The sequence below is a fragment of the Aspergillus steynii genome (assembly GCF_002849105.1).
Source record: "Aspergillus steynii IBT 23096 chromosome Unknown P170scaffold_2, whole genome shotgun sequence".
In the NCBI taxonomy this organism is placed as follows: Eukaryota; Fungi; Ascomycota; class Eurotiomycetes; order Eurotiales; family Aspergillaceae; genus Aspergillus; species Aspergillus steynii.
The window spans coordinates 1,121,498-1,147,104 of record NW_020194399.1 but is presented as its reverse complement, the minus strand read 5'-3'; the positions used below and the strand labels follow the sequence as shown (position 1 = coordinate 1,147,104).

Genomic DNA, 25,607 nt, shown 5'->3' with positions numbered 1-25,607 from the left:
AAAAAACAACTAACTAAAAAATTAATTTTTATATAAATTTATATAAAATCTATTACTAAGGCAGTATAAAACTTTATAGTTAATTTTTTTAATACAGAAAATAAATATAAGATTTTAAAAAAAAGTTTAATTTTATTAAATCTACCTATATTATTTTTATCTATAAAAAAGTATTAAAAGACCTTAAATACCTATAAAATACCTAGCTACCTTAATTCCCATATAATAAATTAACTCTTTATTAAATATTAAAATTATAATAGTTGTAAATAAATTATAAAAATAATTTTAAATATAAAATAATTTTTAAAATAAAATAAAGTAATTCTGTTTTATATAAAAATACTAAGGCAAAAATACAAGATATTATATTAAGTATCTAAAAATAGTTATTTTATTAGGAGGGATATATTTATTACCAGCACTTATCTTAGCGCAGAATATAAAATAACCAGATTATTAAAAGTTTATAAGGTTACTAAAATATTTAGGAACTAATTCCTGTAATAAAGTTATATATAGGAAATCCCTTATTTAAAAAGACTATCTACTTAATGTCACTGGCGCTTATCTCAGCGCGGAACATGGAGTAACCAGACCGCCGGAGGTCCGTAGGGTTGTTAAGGTATTCAGGAACTGATTCCTGTGATAATATTATACATAGGAAACCTTTTATTTAAAAAACATTAACTACTTAACTCTTAGAAAATTAAATAATTAATTTTATTTATTTTATATTTATTTTTTAATTTTTTATATCTTTTAACATATAGTAAATAATCTGTAAATATATTATAGGCGTTTTACACTCTTTAATATATTTATTTAAAAAAAATTAAGTATTTAAAATAAAATTTTTATAATTATTTTTTATAATTTTAATTATTTTATTTTTACTTTACTACTATTATATCTACACGCGGGTAATCTTATAATAAATAAAGATATTATATTTATTAAATATTTTTAAATAATCTTTTTTTTATTTTAGAGGAAATAATTTAACCTTTTATATTAAATAATAATTTTTTTATTTCAATATTTAAAGACTTATATTTTGAGTAGTTTTCTTATTGTCAAGGTGCAGGCTGGCGGGTTGGTAAAGTTAGTGTAGCAGGGGCGGGCAGAGCAGGCGGTCTGGCTAGGTCAGGCGGGCTAGGTTCACAAGATCTTTGATTATTACTACGGTCAGGCTATATATAGAATAATAAATAAAATATAGCTTAAAAAGCTATAATAGAATCTCTAATATTTAAACTTTTAAATAATCAGAGGATTAAAATCTAAAATAAGTTTTTTTAGTTTAGTAGTTCTGTCTAGTTCTAGTAAGCTTAATAATATTTTTAGGTCTATACTATAATAATATACTCTTTTTTTATAACCAAGTTTTATTAAGGCTAAAGAGGGCCAGGCTTATTAAAATATTAGTAATAATAATTCTAAATAATCTATTTAGTATACTTTAGATAACTAGCAGGCTTAATAATAAAATTTATATATCTAATTTATTTTATAATATATATTAAGTAAGGGCGGCTACGGCCATAATAATTCTAAAATAAATTAAAAATATTCTTAATTTCTTATTTTTTAAGTCTATTAACCTTAATATAAGATAAGAAAAGATTTTATTAGCCAGATAGAATATCTAAGCTAATAGGAATAAATTAGCTTATATTAAATATAAGATAAATTTTTATACTAGACAGGAGTTTTAGATAATAAATATATAAGCTAATAATTTTTTTAATATAATATAAGTTTAAAATATTCTAATTTAGTTTTTTATTAGGCCGCAAGATTTTAATATATTAAGTATCTAATTAAATTAGTTAGATTTTTTTAAGCAGGCGGGCGGGATGGCATTAGTAGTTTATTTATTTAGTATAATAGGCCTAAATAAATAATATTTTAGTTTAAATAAACTTAATAATAATTTATATTCTTATAATAAATTATTCTGTATTTTATATAATAAGATAATTATATATATAGTAGTCTTTTATTAAGACAGGTTTAAATTTTATATATAAGTAAAAGTTATAGTTAGTAAAGAATAAACTAGTCTTAATTAAGTTAGAATATATAATATTTAAGAAAAATTTAGTTAAAAGAAATTAAATACTCTAATTATTTTATAAATAACTTATATAAACTCGGAAATACTACTTTAGTATAATATTTATTTATTTAATCTGGCTATTAGTCTTAAGATAATACACAGTTAATAATTTACTTATAATATCCAGGTATTAAATCAGGTATTTCTAAAATTTAATAATAAACTAAAGTTTTTAATCTAATATAACTATTCAGGGCAGGCTATGCAGCTTTTATATATTATATATATATATTATAGTTATAGCGGGTATATTAATAGTTAAGTTACAGGGGATTAAGTACTTTATTTTAGTTAAATAATCTATAATAATTAAAATAATATTATAACTCTGGCTTTTAGATAGGTATATAATAAAATCTATAAAAATATTTTATTAAATATATTTAAATATAAACAGAAATTTTAAGATACCTTATTTAATTTTATAAAATAAAATATTTTAATAATAAGTATAACAGTTCTAGATTTATTAAATTATATATTAGTATATATTAGGCTAAAAATATTTACGGGTAAAAAATTTATATATATAGTTTTTTCTAAGATATTTTAATACGGGCTTATTATATACTAAGTAAATTAATTTAGCTTAAAATTTATTATCTTTAGAGATCTATAAATAGTTTTTATAAAATAAAAAATTATTTTATCTCTTATAAATAATTAAAGTAATTTTTAAATAATAATTTTTTTTTATAGTAAGGGCCTTCTGGACTTTATAAATTAAATTATTTTTTTATATATTTTTTTTAAGTTTATCCGGATTTTAGATAGTAGCTATAAGTTTTATTTATTTTTAAAAATAATACTTTAGCAGATTTAGGTTATAAAAATAAATAAGGTCAGAGATTTAGGGATTTTTACTAAGTTAGATCTAGATTTACTAATATTAAGATTCTTATATTTTTTAATATTATTTAGCTTTAGTATTATAAGTATTTATTTTTTTTTAAAAAGATTCTCTAATTTTTTAGTTAGATTATTTAGTTTAGTTTTGTATTTTCCGGGATAATATATAATCTTAAATTTAAATTAAAATAAAAATTTAAATTAATAAGCTTATTATTAGTTTAGAAGCTTAATTAATATAAAATATTATAGATTATAATAATTAAAAATAATTTATATTAAAAATAGGGCTTCTTTAAGTTCAGGGTGCTATTTCTTAAAGTATTAAATAATAATAAATAATTTTTTATTATAGATTTTATAATTATATTCCGCGGGCGAGTATTTTTTTTAAAAAAAAATAACAAGGTATAAAACTTTATTATTATTATACTAAAATAGGACTTTAATAGAAATATAATTAAAAATATTAGTTTCCAGGATTATAACATATATTTAGTTAAAGGATTATAAGACTAGAATATTAATAAAAACTTTTTTAAAATAATTAAAAGCTTTTTAATAAAATAAGATTTATTTTTAGAGTATTCCCTTATAAATTAAGCTAATAAATAAGATAGTTAATTTTAAAAAATCTTAAATAAAATAATAATAAAAATTATTAAATCTTAGAAATACTTAGATATCTGTAATATAGGTTAGAATAAATTAATTAATAATTATTTTAATTTTAAAAAAGTTTATCCAGATCTTTTTATAATTAATAATTAAATCTAGGAACTTAATTTTAGGAATAATAAATTTATATTTTAAAAATTTTATAAATAAATAAGCTTCTTGTAACTTTTATAGAACCTAGTAAATATAATAAATATATTTAGGATAAATTTAGTTATAAATAAAAATATTATCTAGATAACTAATATAAAAAATATTTAAATAATTATATAAAATATTATTAATATAATACTAGAATATCCTAAGAACTTTAGTTAAACTAAATAGTATTACTAAAGATTTAAATAGGCCTAAGTAGATATAAAATATAATTATTTATTTTTAATCTTTTTAAATATATAAATTATTAAAAATATTTATAATATTAATTTTTATAAAATAATATATTCTTTTTAGATTATTTAGGGTCTCTTTTACCAGAGATAATAAATAATAATTTTTAATTATAATTATATTTAGGGCTTAGTAATTAACATAAAAATATAAGCTTTTATTAAGCTTATTAATAAATAAGATAGGGAATACTATAAAAAATAAACTTAAATAAATAAAATCTTTTTATAAATTTTTAAATAATTATTCTTAAAGGACTTTTAGCTCTTCTTAAAACATATTATATAAAAAGCTAAATAATAATTTCTTACTAGATTTTAGAGTAATTATATAATTATAATTTTTATATAAAAGTAATTTATCTACTTTTTTTAGCAAAAATATATTACTAAAATCCCGGAATTTTATAAGAATATTAAAATTTTAATTAAGATTAGATATTTTTTATATTAAAAATTTTTTAAAAAACTTTTTATAGATTACTTAATTAATTTATTTTATAATAATAATAAAGATTCTTTTTTCTTATTTTATATATACAGTGTAAACTCTTATAAATATTATATAAATATTATAGATCTAAAAAACCTTTAATATCTTTAAATTAATTAAGCAGGCTTAAATAAAAATATTATATAAAGCCCGGATTTTCTAAAAACAGGATAAAATATTATAATATTTCTGGTAATATTAATTATTAAATTAGAGAATATATTTAATAAAGTTTATTTTAGGATTATAGATCTTAAGCTAGGGGAATTTAATTATAATAAAAAATATATAAACTAAATAATTAAAAATAAAATATTTTTTTAATCTAGTTATAGGTCTTTAGGATTATACAGGTGTAATAAATAATAATATTAATTTTACTTTTATAATTATTAAATCTTATAATTAATTTAAGCTTTTTTAGAAGATATAAAATTAGATTTTAGGCTTTAGCTTAACTCTTATTTATAATATAAGATATAAAATAGCTAATATTAAATATAATATAAATAATAATCTTACTCTTACTAGGGTTTAATATAATAAAAATAATTAATAAGTTAATTTTTTAAAGTTTTTTCTTAATAAAAAGTTCTTTAATAATAACTTTAGAGATTTAGTAGACTCACGTAGAAAAGTCTACTTAGTTATAACTTAGATTAAATTAATTTTTTTTAATTATTTATTTAGATTTAAAAAGTATAAATATTTTATTTAAAAAATTATTTAAAACTAAAAAATCTAAAGTAGTAATAATATAAGTAGGCCTTACAGAATAAAATAAAGCTAAAATATAAAAGATAATTATTTTTAAGGAAGTGAGTAAGACTTTAAAAAAAATAAAATATATAATATAATTAATTTAATATAAATAATTATCTGGTTTAGAATAATCTTTAATTATATACTAACTTAATCTATAGCAGAAATATTTATTATAATTTTTATAAGTATTATCCTTAGAATAAAAAAATAGGTAGTAAATTAAAAAAAGATTTATAATATTAAAATTTAGAGTAATAATAATAAGCTAAAGAAGTTTATTAACTAGATTTTAAAAATAATAGCTTTAGATGTTCTTAATTAAAATCTACGGGTAAGTATTAATTTTAATTAAAATTAGAATAAGTTTCTAGGATTAGTTATAAGAATATTAAGTATAATAATTTTTGAATTTTTATAAAAAAATAATAAGATTAATATAATTCCTAGTAAATAAGTCTTAATATATTAATATAATTTTTATTTTTTAGTTAATAGCTTTCTTAAGGAGGATAAAAAAGCTATTTTTAATTATTTTTTTTTATAACTAGTTATTAGAATTTAGCAAAAAAAATAAAAAATTTTTAGTTTTTTATTTTAGGTTATACAGGATATTCCGGGTATTATAAATATAATTCAGGTTTTTATAAATATAATTAAGTATTTTTAAGATCTTAGTATAATCTTTTAACTAGTAAACTTTATTTTTAATATATAAAAGGACTTAGGTATAAAAGAATTTTTTTAAATAATTAAAAATATAGGTTATATAGGCTTAAGAGATTAGAAAGTAATTATAGTTTATAATTATTTTTTTTTAATCTAGGAAATAAAGTAGCAGAGATCTGATTTAATACCTTTAAATTTATTAGAATTAGATAATTATTTAAAAAGGCAGGCGGAGACAGAAGATCTAGGATTAATTAATATAAGTATTTTTACTAGAGTAATTAAGGATTTTTTAATAATAGGTTTAAGAGTCTAGTCTGGGATGTTAATTATAAATATAATAATTTAAATTATATGATTTTATTTTTGAATTATTATATTTTTATTAACTAAGGCCTAAATAAGTTTAAGATTTAAGCTTTTCTTATAATCTATTTAAAAGGTAATAATTTATATAGTAATATTTATATTTTACTAAAGGCGGGAGACTTCCTAGTAGAAATATTCTTAATTAATATCAGTATTTACTATAAATATATAGATCTAGTTATAATAAGTATATTATTCCTTAGTATATTTAATAATATGCTAGGTAAATAATTTAAAATCTTTAAGAAAAAATAAGGGCTTTAAAATTTTAAATATATTAAATAAATATTAGTTTTATAAGTAAGAGCTATATAATATTAAGGTATAGGCTAATAGATTAATAAAATTAGTATAACAGAGGCGGGCAGGGCAGATAGTCTAGCTAAATTAAACAGGCTAAATTTATAAGATCTTTAATTATTACTACAGTCAGGCTATATATAAAATAATAAATAAAATATAGCTTAGAGAGCTATAACAGAATCTTTAGTATTTAGGCTTTTAAGTAGTTAGGGGATCAGGATCCGGGATAAATTCTTCCGGCTTAGCAGTTCTGTCTGGTTCTGGCAGGCTTAGCGGTGCCCTCAGGTCTGCACCGTGACACTTATTATTAGAAAATTAATAATTAGCTTATAATCTTTCTGTTAATATAAATAGCTCTTAATATACTAATAATAATAATAAAAACTTTAAAAGAAAATAAAAAAATTTTAAATTTAAAAATTTAAAGATCTTTAGAGATAAAGATCTATATTAATATATAATTTTTATTTAAAACTTAAAATATTATTTTAAGAATAAATCCTATTTTTTTAAAAAAAAAATAAAAATCTTATATATAAAAATATATTTATTAAAATCTCTCTATAAAACTTATAATATTTAATATACTCTAAGGATTTTTAGAAAATAATATTTAAAAATTTTAAGATCTTTTTAATAAAATAAATAAAAAATAAAAGAAATTAAAAATAGACTTATATTTATAGTTTTACTTAATTAAAATAGGGCCTTAATTAATTAGTTTAGGCTATATTAAGTAGATATATCTTTCTTATATAGTCTATGTAGAAAGATATTAATTAATTTTTTATTAATTATTTTTTTAAAATATTATAATTAAGTTTATAAAAAAATATTAAGCAAGCCTCTAAACTACTAACTAATAAAAAACTAAGAAATCTTATTAAAATAGGTACTCTAGCAAAATAATATAAATAACTAGTAAAATAAAATAAGGAGTCCTACTAAATATTATAATTATATAATAGATCATTTTATAAGGATAAGTATTTCTCTTAAAAAATAAATTCCTTTTTAAAAAAAAAACTTTTTTTAAAATAGTTTTTCCACTTCTTAGGGTAATAGTATACTATATATAAAATATAAATATTTTAAAAAAAAAGATTACTACTCCCGAAATTATTATTTATAAAAAAATAAAAAATTATAAATATAATCTTTAGTAAAGTAAGACCTTTAATAATAAAAAAAAGTTTTTTTTTAATAAGAAGGTATATTTTTAATTCTTAATATAATTAAATTTAATATTTTATTATAATTCTTTTTTTCCGCGCGGATATTTAACTATATATAAAAAAAGCTATTATAAATATATTATTAAATATAAAGATAAATAATAATTTTATATTATATTATTAATTAGAAAAACAAGATTTTTAATTTAATATTAATTAAATATTAGCTCCTGTCTACTTTATTAGAAATCAGATAAGATCCTAATATAAAATATTATAAAAAAATATAAAAGTCTTTAATTTAAATAATAATATATATAGCTTTATTATATAATTTTATATTATTAATATAGCAAATTATAATATTATACTAAATAAAAGCTAAATAAATCTTATAAATCCTAATTTTAATATTATTATAAAGATTTAATAGTATTATAGCAGATCACTTGTAATCAGCCTAATATTTTATTACTAATTTAAATAATATTATTATACTAAAAAATTAAAAATATTATTCAAAATAATTATATTAGACTAGGAAACTCTTAGTCTCTTTAAATAATATACCTAATTTAAAAAAGTATTTTCTGAGTAAGAAGTAGTATTTATATTAATAAGATTAATAAAATATATTATTTTATTAAAATCTGGTATAAAACCTTTATATAAAGCTTTATATAATATATCTTATACTAAATTAAAGGCACTATAAAACTATTTAAACAAATTAATCCGGAAAAGATAAATTTAGTTTTTTAGTAAATTTATTATAATCTTTATTTTTTATATTAAAAAATCTAATAATAATCTATAATTATATAAAGATTATTATGGATTAAATAAAATCATAATTAAAAATTATTATTTATTACCGCGGATTAATAAGATTATAAATTAATTAAAAGATATTAAGGTCTTTACAAAGCTAGACTTTTATAATATCTATTATTAAATCTAAATTTATTAAGAAAATAAATAGAAGATAGTTTTTGAAATTTATTACAAATAATATAAATATATAATAATATTTTTAGATTATATAATACTTTCTTTATATTTAAAGCTTATATTAATAAAGTACTATAAAAGATCTTTAATAATTATTATATTATTTATCTTAATAATATCCTCATCTTTTTAAAAATAAAAGAAAAATATATTTAGTATATTAATAAAAAATTAGGTTGTCTAGAATACTATAATTCTTTTATAAAAATATTAAAATATATATTTAATATAAAAAAGATTTACTGCTTAGGCTTTATTATTAGATAAGAAAAAATTTAATTAAATTTTTTTTAATTAAATATAATTATATAATAGCTAAAGCTATAATTAGTTTATAATATTTAAATATTCTTAAGATTTACTAGATTCTTCAGAAGATTTATCTATTAATATATAATAATTATTATTTTTTTTATTAATCTGTTAAAAAAGTTAAAAATAAAAAAATAATTTTAAATAATATCTAAAAAGTATATTACTTCTAAAAAATTAAAAAAGGTATTTATAAAATTACTAATACTAGGGTATTTTAATCCTGAGCAGTAATACCTTATAATAATAAATATATTTATTTATATAATAACTAATATCCTTTTATAATTTATAAATAGACTATAAAAGTCCCGCAGGCGAGAGGCCTAAAAACTAATTACTTTTTATTTAAAAAAATTAAAAAATATAGAATAATAATAGGAAATATATAACCCAAAGTTATTAGTAATTATTAAATATTTTAAAATATAATAATATTTTTTTATAAGCGGATCGCAGGCAGTTTATATATGAACTAATTATATAAATCTTAAATTTTTTTTATAATAAAAATTTTAAATATAAGATAAACCTAATAAATTAAGCTACTTACAGCTTATAATTTTATAATTAAATATAAGCCTAACTATAAAAACCCTGTAGATATATTACTAAAATAGTAAGGTTACTAGCTGAGTATCAAAAAAAACAAAATATTAAAATATTATTAATATTTTAAAAAAAGTTATAGCTAAAGAATCTTTAGAGATTATTTTTATAAAATAAAATAAATTTTAAAAAATTATCTTAAGAAATAAAAAGAGGTTTAGAACTTTTATTTTTAAAAAATAATATTAAAATTAAAATTAATAATATTTATGCTCTAGATTATACCATATTATATAAAAATTAAGTTAATACCCAAATTAATTTATAAATAAATTAAATTAATAAATAAATAAATAATAATTATTTACAAGAATACTAACTTAATATATAAATAAACTTATAACCAGATTAAACTGATAAATAAATAAAAAATAATAATATTTTATAAATAAGCTTAATTAATATATAAAATAATTATAAAAGAATTAAATATAAATTTAATATTGAAGGCCTCAAGGCCTTAATATAATAAATATAACTTAAAAATACTTTTATATAATATATAATTAATCTATAATATTTATTTAATTAAATTATTTTTTTAAAAGCTTAAAACCTTAATAAAAAGGGCCTTATATAATATAAAATATCTTATATATATCTTTAGATGTTATATTATAATAGGAGCTATTATATATCTATTATAATAATTGTTTTATAAAATATTTTAGATAAAATAAAATACTAAACTTTATTTATTAGTATTTTTAGTAAGACCTTATATTAAAAGATATAATAAATTATATTACTAGCTATACTATTTGTTAGTATAATAAGGTCTTATATTATTATAAATATAGGCAGTTAAATCCCCTATTAATCCTAAAAAAACTATAATAATTAATAATATTTAATTTTATTATAGGTTTACTGCCAGTAGACTACAAGAGTTTTATTTATAATATAATCCTAGTCCTAGTAAACAGGTTTACTAAAATAATGTAATATATTCTAATATAAAATATTACTAATATAAAATAATTAGCTAATATTTTTATTAAAAAATTTATTTATAAATATAAAATATTAAAAAGATTAATTAATAATAAAAGATTATTATTTATAAATAAATACTAAAATAAATTTTATCAGATTTTCTAAATTAAATATTAAATAAATATAATGTTTTATCCCTAGACTAATAATTAAATAAAATAGTAAAATTAGATTATCAAAATATATTTATATTATTATATAAATTTTTAGTAAAATAATCAAACAGATTAATTATTATTTACAGAATTTATTTATAATAATTTAACCTATGCCTCCTTAGGTATATTCTTAAATCAGATACTAATAAGCTATATTTTTATAATATTTTAAATATTTAATTTAAGATAAAAATATAGCATAAATTAATTAGGTAATAATAAAAATATATAAATAGCCTTTGGGAAAGGCTAAAAGAATATTTTTAATAAATAATTAAAATATAAAAAAAATATTATAATTATTACCATAAATTAATAATATTTTAGATTAATAATAAGATCCTACTTAATAAAAAGAACTTATTAATATAGATATTATCTAAAAAATTAAATAATAAATATATCGGATTATTTAAGGTTATAAAATTTATTAGAAAATAAGCTTATTAATTATGTTTGTTTAAATTATAAAAATAAGTTTATTTAATTTTTTATATTTTTTTTAAAAATTATAGATCTAGCAGACTAGTAGTAGAATATTTATAATCTAAGAATTTATTAAAATTAATAGCTAAGATAAATAAAAAATAAAAAAGATTATTATATATTAAAATTAATAAGAAAAAACTTAATATCTTATTAAATAATTTAGGTTCTCTAATTATAAAAATTTATAAAAATTTATAAATAATTTAATAAATATCTCAGAGGCCCTAAATATATATAAAAATTTAAGATTTTATTATTTTTTTAAAAAATAAAGATAATATTTTCTTTTATAAAAGTTTTTATTTTTTAATAAGAAATAGACCCTTAATAATTTGCTTATAAAATAATAATATATTTTTTATCTTATAAAGTTAGGAATTTTAATAATATATTAAAAATTATAAATTAATAATAAAATATAAGAAAAAATAGCCTGAAAGCTTTTTTTATTTAATAATTAAAAAAATTTTAGTACTTTTATTAAGCTTTATTTAATATCTTATTATTTCTTATTATAGGTATTATCTCCTCCTGTGTTAGACCTAAATAAAACAGATCTAATATTCCCTGCTATAATTAACTAAAACAGAATATATTATAATTTAAAAATTAATATATTTAAAATATTTTATTCTCAGTATACTGGTAATAGCGCTCAAAAAATTTTATAATTATAATAAATTATTTATATATTTTTATTAAGCCCTTACTTCCGCGGGTAACCTATATCTTACTTATTTTTTCTTATAAGAGAATAGGAACAGGCTTATAAGGATATTTTATAATTATATAATATTTATATACTTTAGTAATACATAATCAGATATATATTATCTATAGTTTTAATTTTAGTCTTTTTATATATTAAAAATATTAAATTAAAATAAGTACGGCTTTAAGGGGCTCTAGAATAAAATATTATAATAATATAAAATAACTTTAATCTTTAAAAAAGGCCAGAAGAAATTAAAAAAATAAGTAATAATTAATTTAAGGAAATTCTTTATTTAAGACCCTAATAATACCCCCCTAGATATTTTACACAGAACTAAGGATATTATTTTTTAGTAATAAAAAAATATATTAAGATATTTTAGATCTTTATTAAAAGAAATAATAAGATAACTATTTTTTAAAAGGATAGAATAAGGGCATCGCTCTCCTCTCGCAGAGAGATATATATCTGCCTCTTTCACCTCTTCTTCCAATCCTCTGCATTACTTGCCTCTTGTAGAGAGATATATATCTACTTTTTTTATTTTTCCTTCTGATCTTTTGTATTATTTGCTTCTCGCAGAAAGATATATATCTGCTTTTTTTATTTTTTTTCTGATTTTTTATATTAGTTGTCTCTTGTAGAAAAATATATACTTACTTTTTTTATTTTTTTTTAATCTTTTATATTACTTATCTCTTATTAAAAAATATATATTTATTTTTTTATCTCTTCCTTTAATTATTTATATCACTTGTCTCTTATAAAAGGATATATATCTGTCTTTTTTATTTTTCCTTCTAATTTTTTATATTACCTGTCTTTTATAAAGAGATATATATCTGCTTTTTTTTATCTTTTTTTCTGATCTTCTATATCACTTGCCTCCTATAAAAAGATATATTTTTTTTTAATTTTCTGTATTATTTGCCTTTTACAGAAAAATATATATTTATTTTTTTTAATTTTTTTCTGATCCTTTATATCACTCGCCTCTCGCAAAAAAATATATATCTATTTTTTTTAGTTTTTCCTCTGATCCTCTGTATCGCTTGCCTCTTATAAAAAGATATATATTTATCTTTTTATCCTTGAGATAAGTAATCCGGTAGGGATCAGATACTCTTCTATATAAATCCTTCCCCCTCCGAACCGACCTTTATATGCTTAAGGATCCTGTTTGATCCTAATAAACGTGACCCGCCTTTTTTGCAAGAACCTACAGAAGCTTACAGAAACACGCTAATATATTAAATATAAATAATATAGTAAGTAGGCCGCTCAGAGCACCACCTGCGTGTTTAAAATATATTATTAGAGACTATTAGTACCAGGATCCATCCGGACCTGTTATTAAGACACCGTGAAAGGCTATAGCGCCTTAGATAGCTAAGCTTATATTTTAGGTAATAAAGGCTATTAATATCTTAGGCAGCTAAGGCCACTAGTAAGAATTATATAATTAAAAGATCTTATAAGCTGCAAAGGATCTTATAAAGTTTAATATTTTAAATATTATTTAAGTAATATTTATTTAATTGATTTTTAAATATATTATAGCTTTTTTTTAATATTTTAATATTATAATACCTTTTATATAATTTATTATTAATAAAATTACCCTTTTAGCTACTTTGATCTCTTAATTTTATATATATTATAAAGTAATAGTATAATATATAAAAGATTATTTATAAATAAAGTTATTTACCAGATATATTATAGATTTTGTAGTTTATACAGATTATTTAATAAATTAGCTAATATAGAGAAAGTTAATCACGGAATAATAAAAATTAAATATAATAAAAAGTTTTATAAAAAATACCTAAACTGTCTTTATTATTTTATTTAAATAATTAATAATTGTCAATTGGGGTCACCTGACATCATCTGATTCATCAGAATTACCTGATTTAGCCCCACAACCGAAATTATTCAAAATTCACTACGACTTTATTCTCACTTTATTGAACTCTCACTTCCACTACTAAATTGTATGGGAAAAGTGAGGTGAAACTAAGCTTAATATAAGCAAAAAATGAAAAAAGAAAAATTTTTAAAGGATTTCTTATTTTGGACTAGTTTATCTTCTTAATTAAGAAATCACTGATTACTAGAATCTTATAGAAGTCAGAAAACATAATTTAATAAATTTCTTATTTAGGAAATTAAAAGTTTATTTTAACTACTGTAATCAATAGCTTTATTCAGATAATTAATATAAAGGATCTAGAATATCTTATTTATTTTTATAAATTATAAAATAAATATTACTATCCTGGTTATTCTAATATTATTTAAATAATTTCATTATAATTTATATATTGAATCTTTATTATTCTAATTATTCTGATTATAAAATCCTGATTATTTAATTATTTAAATTAATTTAATAATAATCTATAAGATTAATCTTAAAGGCCTAGATTAATAATATAACTTATAAATAAAGGTTTAAAAAGATTTAATAATTTTATATTTATAATATTTATTTAAAATTAGATTAAATTAGCCCTAATTTAATTATCTATAAATATATAATTAATAATCTATATTAATTTATTTTTTTCATTAAGTTAATTTACCCATTTAATTTATTTAATTAAATTTTATTTATTTATTTAATTAATTTTATTTATCTATATATATAGCAAATAGTAAGACCTCTAGTCTATCTATTTCAGATCTAGATAATCCAGGTGAACTGTTTACTTTATCTGACTAATTAATTTCTTTTATTCTATCTAGCCATTTGAAATTTCTATTTAACCTATATAACCTATTTATCTTATCTGATAGTTATAAGCCCGGATTAGTATTTTATCTAACAGTTATAAGCCCGGTCTAGCCTTTTGTTCCTATTATTTATATATATATATATAAATTAATCATTTACTTATTTAATTAAATTTATACCTATATCTGAATTAATTAATTATTTATTTAATTAAATTCAACCTACATATAAATTAATTATTTGATTACTTACTATTATAGTAAACTATTTACTATTTATATTAATTTAATTTATTTAACCTGTGTACTTACTTTAAGTATTTTGTTTTACCTGTCTGAAGTATTTAATTAATTTAAATTATTTTATTAATTTATTAATTAAATTTACATACATGTAAATTAATTAATTATTTATTTATTTACTATTACAGTAAATTACTTACTTATCTGATTTAATTAACCTAATTATACCTAGTTTACTTTTACTTTATTAAACTTTCACTTTTACTATTGATTTATATAATAAAAGTAAGGTAAAAATAAGATAAAATAAAGATCAAACAATTTAAATTATTTTATTAATTATTTAAGCTTACTAATATAAATATAAAGCTTATTTTTAATTAAACCAGTTATATAATTAGATATACTAGTTTAATATAATTAAAATAATTACTAAAAATAAATATATTTAGGATTTTATTAATCCTAGTTATATAACTATGCCTGATTAACCTGTATAGCCTAATTACCCGGAACTATATAATCTTAATAAAAATACTAAATTAATTATTAATCTAATCTAAAATAATTAAGCATTTTATCAAGACCTTTTACACGATTATAAATTAGTACTTCAAGGATATTACTATATAAATAAGGGTTTAGCCCTAATTCTACTTTTAATTAAGAACTTAATATTATTAGCTAATAAGGTTTTAGTATCTAATAAAAAAACCGTATATTATATGCTGCAGATCCTTTAAATAAAACTAGCTTTTATTAATAAATTAAGAAAACATGATATTATTAAGTAATATTATATACTTAAAAATTTACAGAATAAATATTTAATTAATTTATATATTTTATTATAAGAAAATATTTATATTAAAGCAAAATCACTTAAAATAAGTAAAGTAAATAATCTATACTAAGTTTAATATAACTTTATTAAAGCTGTTTATAGGTCTTATTTAATATTTATAAATTATTAGAGCGAAAAATTAAATAATAAAATTAAATTATATAATAAAATACTATTATTTTTTGATATAACTAAGTGATTCAGAGATTATAAAAAGATATTCCTAATATTTAAATATTTAAATTAACTGAGCCGAATTACTCAGGCAATCTTTAAAGAAGATACTTTAAAAAATATTCTAAATTTTAGGTTTAACCTTAGAACTTCTAAAAAAATAAAACTGCCCTTATTAATTAGACCCTAATAAAGGCTATTATAACTTTAACTAATATTTTTATATTAATAATTCATTAAAAAAAACTAGTAAATTAGTCATGTGATTTTAAGGCTATTTAATAATTTAATAAAGCCTTTAAAAATCCTAAATTTTATATAGTACTTAAAGCTATAAAAAATTACTTAAAATTAATAAATTAAATAATAAATTAAAATAATAAATTTTTAATTAATTTAATTATAATAGTTTTAATTTTAATAAGATAAGAAAAATATACTAGTCTTAATTAAGTATTTAACACTGCTGCAGATACTTATATTTATAATAATTAATTATTATTTAGTAATTATTATAAATCACCTATGTTAATCTTTATAGGAAATACATAAATATTAATTAAAGGTTTCAGAATAATTAATTTAAAACCTTTAAACCCCTATAAAAATAAAATATTATTTAAATTATATTATTATATTTATATTTTATAATTTTATATTAATATTTTATCTACCTTAAAAGCAAGATAATCAGATATTTACCTTAATTTTAGGGCTATATACCTAAAAAGCCCTAATTACTGCCTAATTTACGAAGTTTTTAAAATTACAGATATTCATTTAATCAAATAGAGTACTAATAATTATATTTAATAATTACCTAAATTAACTCTTGAAAATAATCATATTTACTATCCGAATTTACTATCAAATATTAAAATAAATAAATTAGAGGCCTATTTAACAAAAAATTTAAATAAACCAGTTATCTCCCATGGAATAGCTAAACTATAATATTTAAGATTAGGACACCTGAGCTCTAAAGCCCTAAAATACTTTAATTTAATAATTAATAGAGTAAAAATTAATAATAAATTAACTAAAACTAAAGATTATTGCCTAATTTATCAATTATTAATTTTAAAATATTAAATTTCTTCAATTCTAATTTAATTAAGGACTAAACTATTTAAAACTATTTATTAGGACTTTATTTATTTAAATTAGGGAATCTACTAAAAATAAGATATTAGTTATATATATTACTTTTATTTAAAATTTTATATAACTAAAGTAATTTTATTAAAAGATTACATAAGCAATTTAATTTATTAAATATTAATATTATATAACTATCAAAAGATTTTATTCAGATTAAAATAAAAATCTAGCTTATTTTTATAATTATATAAGATCTGAAGGAGTAATCTGTAGCACTAGCCTAATTAGATAATTTAAGCAGAATCTATTTATAAAATATTCAGGTACTTTAATCATATAAAAAAATATAAATTTTATTTATTAATTTAAGATTACTACTATATTTATAGCCAGAATTATTAAATATAATAATATATATATTAAATTGCACCCCTACTTATTTATCAAAGTAGAGTACCCTGCATAAAACCTTATTTAAATATTTTAATTAACTTCTATTATATATAATATCACTACTAAATCTCTCTAACTTAAAACAGTATAATTACCAAGCCTATATAAGGATTTTAAATATCCCTAGGCTTAATAAGCTTAAACCAAGAGCTCTGATTAGCTACCTAATAGGGTATATTATCCTAAATATATAGAGAATATAGATACCTAGTTAAAATAAGGTTATTTTAAAATATAGTTATATCTTTAATAAAACAAAGGTCTATAAAAATAAATAAAATATTTAAATATTTAAATTAGACCTAATTAGGTTAGAAAACCTTGAACTACTTTGTCACCGGCGCTTATCTCAGCGCGGAACACAGAACAACCGGACCGCCGGAGGTCCGCAGGGTTGCTAAGGCATTCGGGAACCAATTCCCGCGAAACCCCTCATTAAAAGGAACCACCCGCTTGACCCCTAGGAGGTCAAATAATTAATTTTATTTATCTTATATCTGTTCCTTAACTCCTTGTATTTTTTAGCATGTAGCAGGCAGTCCGTAGGCATATTATAGGTGTTCTAGACTCTTTAGTATATCTATTTAAAAAAACTAAGTGCCTGAAATAAAACCTTTATAACTGCCCCTTATAGTTTTAATTACTTTACCCCTGCCTTACTACTATTATATTTATATGCGGGTGATCTCGCGATAAATAAAAATATTATATTTATTAAATACTTTTAAATAACCTTCTTTTTACCTCAGAGGAAGTAATTTAACCCTTTATATTAAATAATAATCTTTTTTTTATTTAAATATTTAAAAACTATTATTTTAAATAATTCTCTAGTTATTAAAAGACCAGCAGTTAGCTTATAGCCTTTCTGCCAGTATAAATAACCCTTAATATACTAATAATACTAATAAAGATCTTAAAAAAAAAATAAAAAAAAACTTTAAATTTAAAAAACCAGAGATCTTCAGGGGCAAGGACATGAATTAATATATAATTTTTATCTAAAATTTAAAGTATTATTTTAAAAGTAAACCTCACTCCTTTTTTAAAAAAAAAATAAAAATTTTATATATAGAGATATACTTATTAAAATCTTTTTAAAACTTATAATATTTAACACGCTCTGGGGATCTCTAGAAAATAATATTTAAAAATTTTAAAATTTTTTTAATAAAATAAATAAAAAAAAAGAAAACTAGGAATAAACTTATATTTATAATTTCGTTTAACTAAGACAGAGCCCTAACTAACCTATTTAAACTATATTAAATAAATATATCTTTTTTATAGAGCTTATATAAAAGAATATTAACTAATTTTTTATTAATTATTTTTTTAAAATATTATAACCAGACCTATAAAAAAATATTAAGCAAGCCCCTAAACTATTAACTAATAAAAGACTAAAAAACCTTATTAAAACAGATGCCCTAGCAGAATAATATAAATAATTAGTAAAATAAAACAAGAAGTTTTATTAAATACTATAATTATATAATAGATTATTCTCTAAGAATAAATATTTTTTTTAAAAAAAAAACTCCTTTTAGGAAAAGAATTTCTCTTAAGATAATTTCCTTATTTTATAAAATAATTTTCTTAATTCTCGGGGTAGCAGTATATTATATATAAAATATAAGTATTCTAAAAAAAAGTAGCTATTTTAAGTAACAGGCTTTCAGAGATAAAAAAAAGTGCCTAAATAAAAATAAATATTATTTTATTTATAAAAAAAAAATATTATTTCTGAAATTATTATCTCTAAAGAAATAAAAAACTATTTATAAATATAATTTCTAATAAAGTAAGACCTTTAATAATAAAAAAAAAAGATGATTTTTCTTTCTAATAAAAAGGCGCGCCTCTAATTTTTAATATAATCAAGCCTAATATTTTATTATAATTCTCTTTTTTCCGCGCGGACGTTTAACTATATATAAAAAAAAAATAAACTACCGCGAATATATTATTAAATACAGGAATAAATAATAATTTTATATTATATTATTAGCTAAAAGGGCAAAACTTCTAATTTAATACTAATTAAATATTAACCCCTATCTGTTTTATCAGAAATTAAATAACATTTTAATACAGAATACTATAGAAAGATATAAAAGTTTTTAACTTAAATAATAATATATATAGTTATACTATATAATTTTATATTATTAATATAATAAATTATAATATTATACTTAGTAAAAGCTAAATAGATCCTATAAATCCTGACTTTAGTATTATTATAAAAACCTGATAATATTATAACAAATTACCTATAATCAGCTTAATATTCTATTATTAATTTAAATAATATTACCGCGCTAAAAAATCAAAAATATTACTTAAAATAATTATATTAAACCAGAAAACTCTTAATCTCCCTGAGTAATATATTTAATTTAAGAAAGTATTTTCTAAATAAGAAGCAGTATTTATATTAATAAGATTAATAAAATATATTATCCTATTAAAGCTTAATATAGAGCCTCCGTACGGATCTTTATATAATATATTTTATACTAAATTAAAAATATTATAAAATTATCTAAATAAAATAATTAAAAAAAATAAATTTAGCCCTCTAGCAGGCCTATTATAATTTTTTCTTTTTATATTAAGAAATCTGATAGTAGCCTATAATTATATATAAATTATTAAAAATTAAATAAAATTACAATTAAAAATTATTATCCGCTTCCGCAGATTAATAAAATTATAGATTAGTTAAAAGGCGCTAAGATCTTCATAAAATTAAACTTATATAATACTTATTATTAGATATACATCTGCTAAGAAAATAAATAAAAAACAGCTTTTTAAACTTACTATAAATAGTATAAATACATAATAATATTATTCAGACTATATAATACTCCCTCTATATTTTAAGCTTATATAAATAAGGTGCTGTGAGGGATTCTTAATAATTACTATATTATTTATTTTAATAATATCCTTATCTTCTTAAAAATAAAAAAAAACATATCTAATATATTAGTAAGATATTAGAACACCTAAAATATTATGATCTTTTTACAAAAATATTAAAATATATATTTTATATAAAAAAAGTCTATTTCTTAAACTTTATTATTAACTAAAAAAAGATTTAGTTAAATCTTTTTTAATTAAATACAATTACCTAGTGGCTAAAATCATAATTAATTTATAATATTTAAATATTTTTAGGGTTTACTGGATTCTTCAGGAGATTTATTTATTAATATATAATAATTATTATTTTTTTTACTAATTTATTAAAAAAATTAAAAACAAAAGAATAATTCTAGATAATATCTGAAGAGCATACTATCTTTAAAAAGTTAAAAAAAATATTTATAAAATTACTAATACTAGAATATTTTAATCCTAAATAATAATACCTTATAATTATAAATATTTCAGGCTATATAATAGCTAGTATTTTTTTATAACTTATAAATAAACTGTAAGGGACCCGCAGGCAAGAGATCTAAAAACTAATTATTTTTTATTTAAAAAAGTTTAAAAATACTAAATAATAATAAAAAATATATAACTAAAAACTATTAGTAATTATTAAATATTTTAAAATATAATAATATTATCTCGCAAGCGGACTATAGACAGTCCGCGTGTAAACTAATTATATAAATTTTAAATATTTTTTTATAATAAAGATTTTAAATATAAAATAAATCTAATAAACTAAGCTGCTCACAGCTTATAACTTTATAATTAAGTATAAGTCTAGCTATAAAAACCCCGCAGATATATTATTAAAACAGTAAGATTACTAGCCGAGTACCAAGGAAAAATAAAATATTAAAATATTACTAATATTATATGTCAGATGGGGTAGGTAGGTCACGTGGGTTGAATAGAAATTTCAAATGGCTAGATAGAATAAGAAAAGTCGATCAGTCAGATGAAGTAAACAGTTCACCTGGACTACCTAGATCTGATGATAGACCAGAGGTCCTACTATTCGCTATGCATGTAGATAGGTGAAATTAATTGAATGAATAAATAAAATTTAATTAAATAAATTAAGTGGGTAAATTAACTTGATAAAAAGAATAAATTAATACAGATCATTAACTACATATTTATAGATAATTAAATTAGGGCTAATTTAATCTGGCCCTAAGTAAATATTATAAATATGAAATCATCAGATCCTTCTAAGCCTTTAGCTATAAGTCTTATTATTAATCTAGGCCTTTAAGATTAACCTTATAAATTATTATTAGATTAATATTTAATTATTTAAATGATTAAATAATCAAGATTTTATGATCAGAATAATTAGAATAATTAAGATTTAACACATAAATCATAATAAAATTATTTAAATAATATTAGAATAACCAGGGTAGTAATATTTATTTTATAGCTTATAAAATAAATAAGCGAGATATTCTGGATCCTTTATATTAACTATTTAAACAAAGCTATTAACTGTAGTGGTTAAAATAAACTTTTAATTTCCTAAATAACAAATTTATTAAATTATGTTTTCTAACTTCTATAAGATTCTAGTAATTAGTAATTTCCTAATTAGGAAGATAAGCTAATCTAAAATAGGAAATTCTTTAGAAATTTTTCTTTTTTTATTTTTTGCTTATATTAAGTTTAGTTTTATCTTATTTCTCCCATATAATTTGGTGGTAGAAGTGAGAGTTTAATAAAGTGAGAGTAAAATTATAATAAATTTTGAATAATTTCAGTTATAGGGCGAAATCAGGTGAGTCTAATAAATCAGGTAATATTAGATAACCCTAATTAACACACTCCTTCAGTTTAAATTAATAAAAGTATTAATTAAAACTATAAATATTAAATAATCAATTATTATTTAATAAAATATTAAATATTAACTATATTTAGTTATTTAGTAAATTTCGTATATTCCTACTTAGTCAGGTGTTTAGTAAAACCATCTGTAATTATTTAATTAGTAAGGACCTATTTTAATTTAATAGATTTTTTCTTAATTTCTTATCTAAGCCAATAATTACTAATATTTATATATTTTAATTTAATTTTATAAATTAAATTAGGCTTAATAAGTAGGTTAATCATTTAATAATTATTATAATAAATATATAATTTTTCTTCAGGGTTAAACCCTATAGCAGTAAATAAGTATTTTTACTATAGAAAATGCTTACTAGCTATAGTTAGGGCTAATAATTCTACTTTAGTAATAAATAGGGTAATTATTTTTTGCTTTCTAGCTAACTAATTAATAAGTCTGTTAAATAAGCAATATATAAAGCCTTTAGATGATTTTTTTTATAATAAATCTGTATAAACTGTATTATTAGCTATTTTAAAAATTAGTAATAATTTTAATTAATCTATTAAATCAAGACTATATTAAATTGAATTAAATCGGGTTCCATAAATAAATAAAATCAGGTGATTTGCTATATGTATATAATTTAAATAAGGTTTGGCCATATATTTTGCAAGGATTTTGTAACTTTTTATAATATCTAGTCTAGAAATAATTATAGGATATAAAATTAAGCTAATTTTCTTTTGATAATTTACGTGATAAAACTTAGTAAGCAATTATCTTATAGATTTGCTTAAATTACTAAATAGTAAAAGTATTTTAGATAAATTCTGATTAGCTAATTTCAAGTAATAAGCAACTTTTTTAATATAATCTGCTTAATTAAGCTAAATTATTTGATTTTGCTAGTTTTGAATAATCTTTATATTTAGGAATTAGTAAATTTTACCTAAATTCTTTAGATTATATATTAAAAATAATTAATTTTTTAATTCGTTAATTTTTGATTGATAATTTTGATTATATAATAGGATAATATTATTTATATAAATTATCAAAATTATATAATTATTTATAAATAGGCAGGGATCTTCAGGCACTGATTTGAGACCTAATTTTTACAGAGTATTCCTTATTTCGTGTTGCCATAATAATAGGGATTAGTGTAATTTATATAAAGCTTATTTTAGCTTAAAAATCTTATTTTGTTAACCGAATCCAGGAGGCGGTAAAACATAAATTAATTTGTTTAATTTATTATTTAAAAATATATTTACTATATCCTATTAGGTTGTTTTAAGGTCAAAAGCAGTAATTAAGGCTATAATAGTCCTAAATATTCGTGTGGCTAGGATAATAGCCCTAAAATTAAGATTATTAATTGGTTAAAGGTCTCTGTAAATATATATTCTTGCTTTAAATTTTAATAATTAATCTTAATTAGTAAATTTGTATTTCTATACCTATTTTAATAGTAGGATCTTTTAAATTGAATTATCTGTTTTAGGAATGGCTTCCTAAGTATTTATTTTAGTTAATTAATTATATTTAATTTTGTATGCATTTAGCCATTTATTATAAAAAAGTAAATTTATTATTTTATTTTAATTAGTTGGCTTAATAGGCAAATTATTTTAATATAATTTATTATTACTAATTTAAGCTAATATAAAATTTTGAGGTAATTTTAAAGATCCTGGATCAGGTAATTCTGATTTATTTTTTTTTAAGGATAGTAGTTTATGAAAATTGTTATAATTATTAAAATTAAATAGTGAATTATTAATAATAACTTCGGGTGATTAAAAATACAGGATAAGAGGTTAATCTCCTAAAATCTTATTACTTTAAATATTTAATTAAATTAGATTATTTTAATTATTTAATTTAATAATTCGATTTTCATGTTCAGGCTTATAGTGAATAAGATTATATTTACTAGATAATTCTGATTTACCTTGTTCGGGTTCAGAATAAATATTATTAATGATTTTATCCTTAGTAAATCCTAATTTAGTAGTTTCAGGTAAATTAATCAAAATTAAAAAAATTAAATTATTAATTTTTTTAAGACTGAGCAGTTCGGGGTTTTCTAACCTAATTAGGTCTAGTTTAAATATTTAAATGTTTTATTTATTTTTATAAACCTTTGTTTTATTAAAGATATAATTATATGCTGAAATAGCCTTATTTTAACCAGGTATCTATATTTTTCATATATTTAAGGTAATATACCCTATTAGGTAGCTAATCAGAGCTCTCAGTTTAAGCTTACTAAATCTAAGAATATTTAAAATCCTTGTATAGGCTCAGTAACTATATTATTTTAGGTTAAAAAGGTTTAGTAATAATATTATATATAATAAAGATTAATCAAGATATTTAAATAAGGTTTTATGGGGGGTACTCCACTTTAGTGAATAAGTAGAGGTGCGATTTAATATATATATTATTGTATTTAATAATTCTGGCTATAAGTATGGTGGTAATCCTGAATTAATAAATAAAATTTATATTTTTTATATAATTAGAGCATCTGAACACTTTATAAATAGATTTTACTTAGGTTACTTAATTAGACTAGTACTGCAGATTACCCCTTTAGATCTTGTATAATTATAAAAATAAGCTAGATTTTTATCTTAATCTAAATAAAATTGTTTAATAGTTATATAATATTAATATTTAATAAATTAAATTATTTCGATAATTAAATTGCTCACGTGATCTTTTAATAAAATTATCTTAGCTATATAAAATTTTGAATAAGGGTAATATATATGGCTAATATATTGTTTTTAGTAGATTCCCTGATTTAAGTGAATAAAGTCCTAATAAATAGTTTTAAATAGTTTAGTCCTTAATTAAATTAGAATTGAAGAAATTTAATATTTTAAAATTAATAATTGATAAATTAGGCAATAATCTTTAGTTTTAGTTAATTTATTATTAATTTTTACTCTATTAATTATTAAATTAAAGTATTTTAGGGCTTTAGAGCTCAGGTGTCCTAATCTTTAATATTATAGTTTAGTTATTCCATGGGAGATAACTGGTTTATTTAAATTTTTTGTTAAATAGGCCTCTAATTCATTTACTTTAGTATTTAGTAATAAATTCTGTAATAAATTCAGACAGTGAATATAATTATTTTTAAAAGTTAAT

At 17.9% G+C, this 25,607-nt stretch overlaps 1 protein-coding gene across 1 annotated transcript; it reads right to left on the bottom strand.

Moving 5' to 3' along the window:
- Window positions 1–23,020: 23,020 nt before the first annotated feature.
- P170DRAFT_348934 (uncharacterized protein) lies at window positions 23,021–23,191 on the bottom strand (the record flags this gene model as incomplete). The annotated part of the gene is made up of 1 exon (XM_024843707.1): window positions 23,021–23,191. A coding segment is annotated over one exon (171 nt), but the record flags the coding sequence as incomplete, so codon positions are not given.
- Between the last annotated feature and the right edge of the window lie 2,416 nt (window positions 23,192–25,607).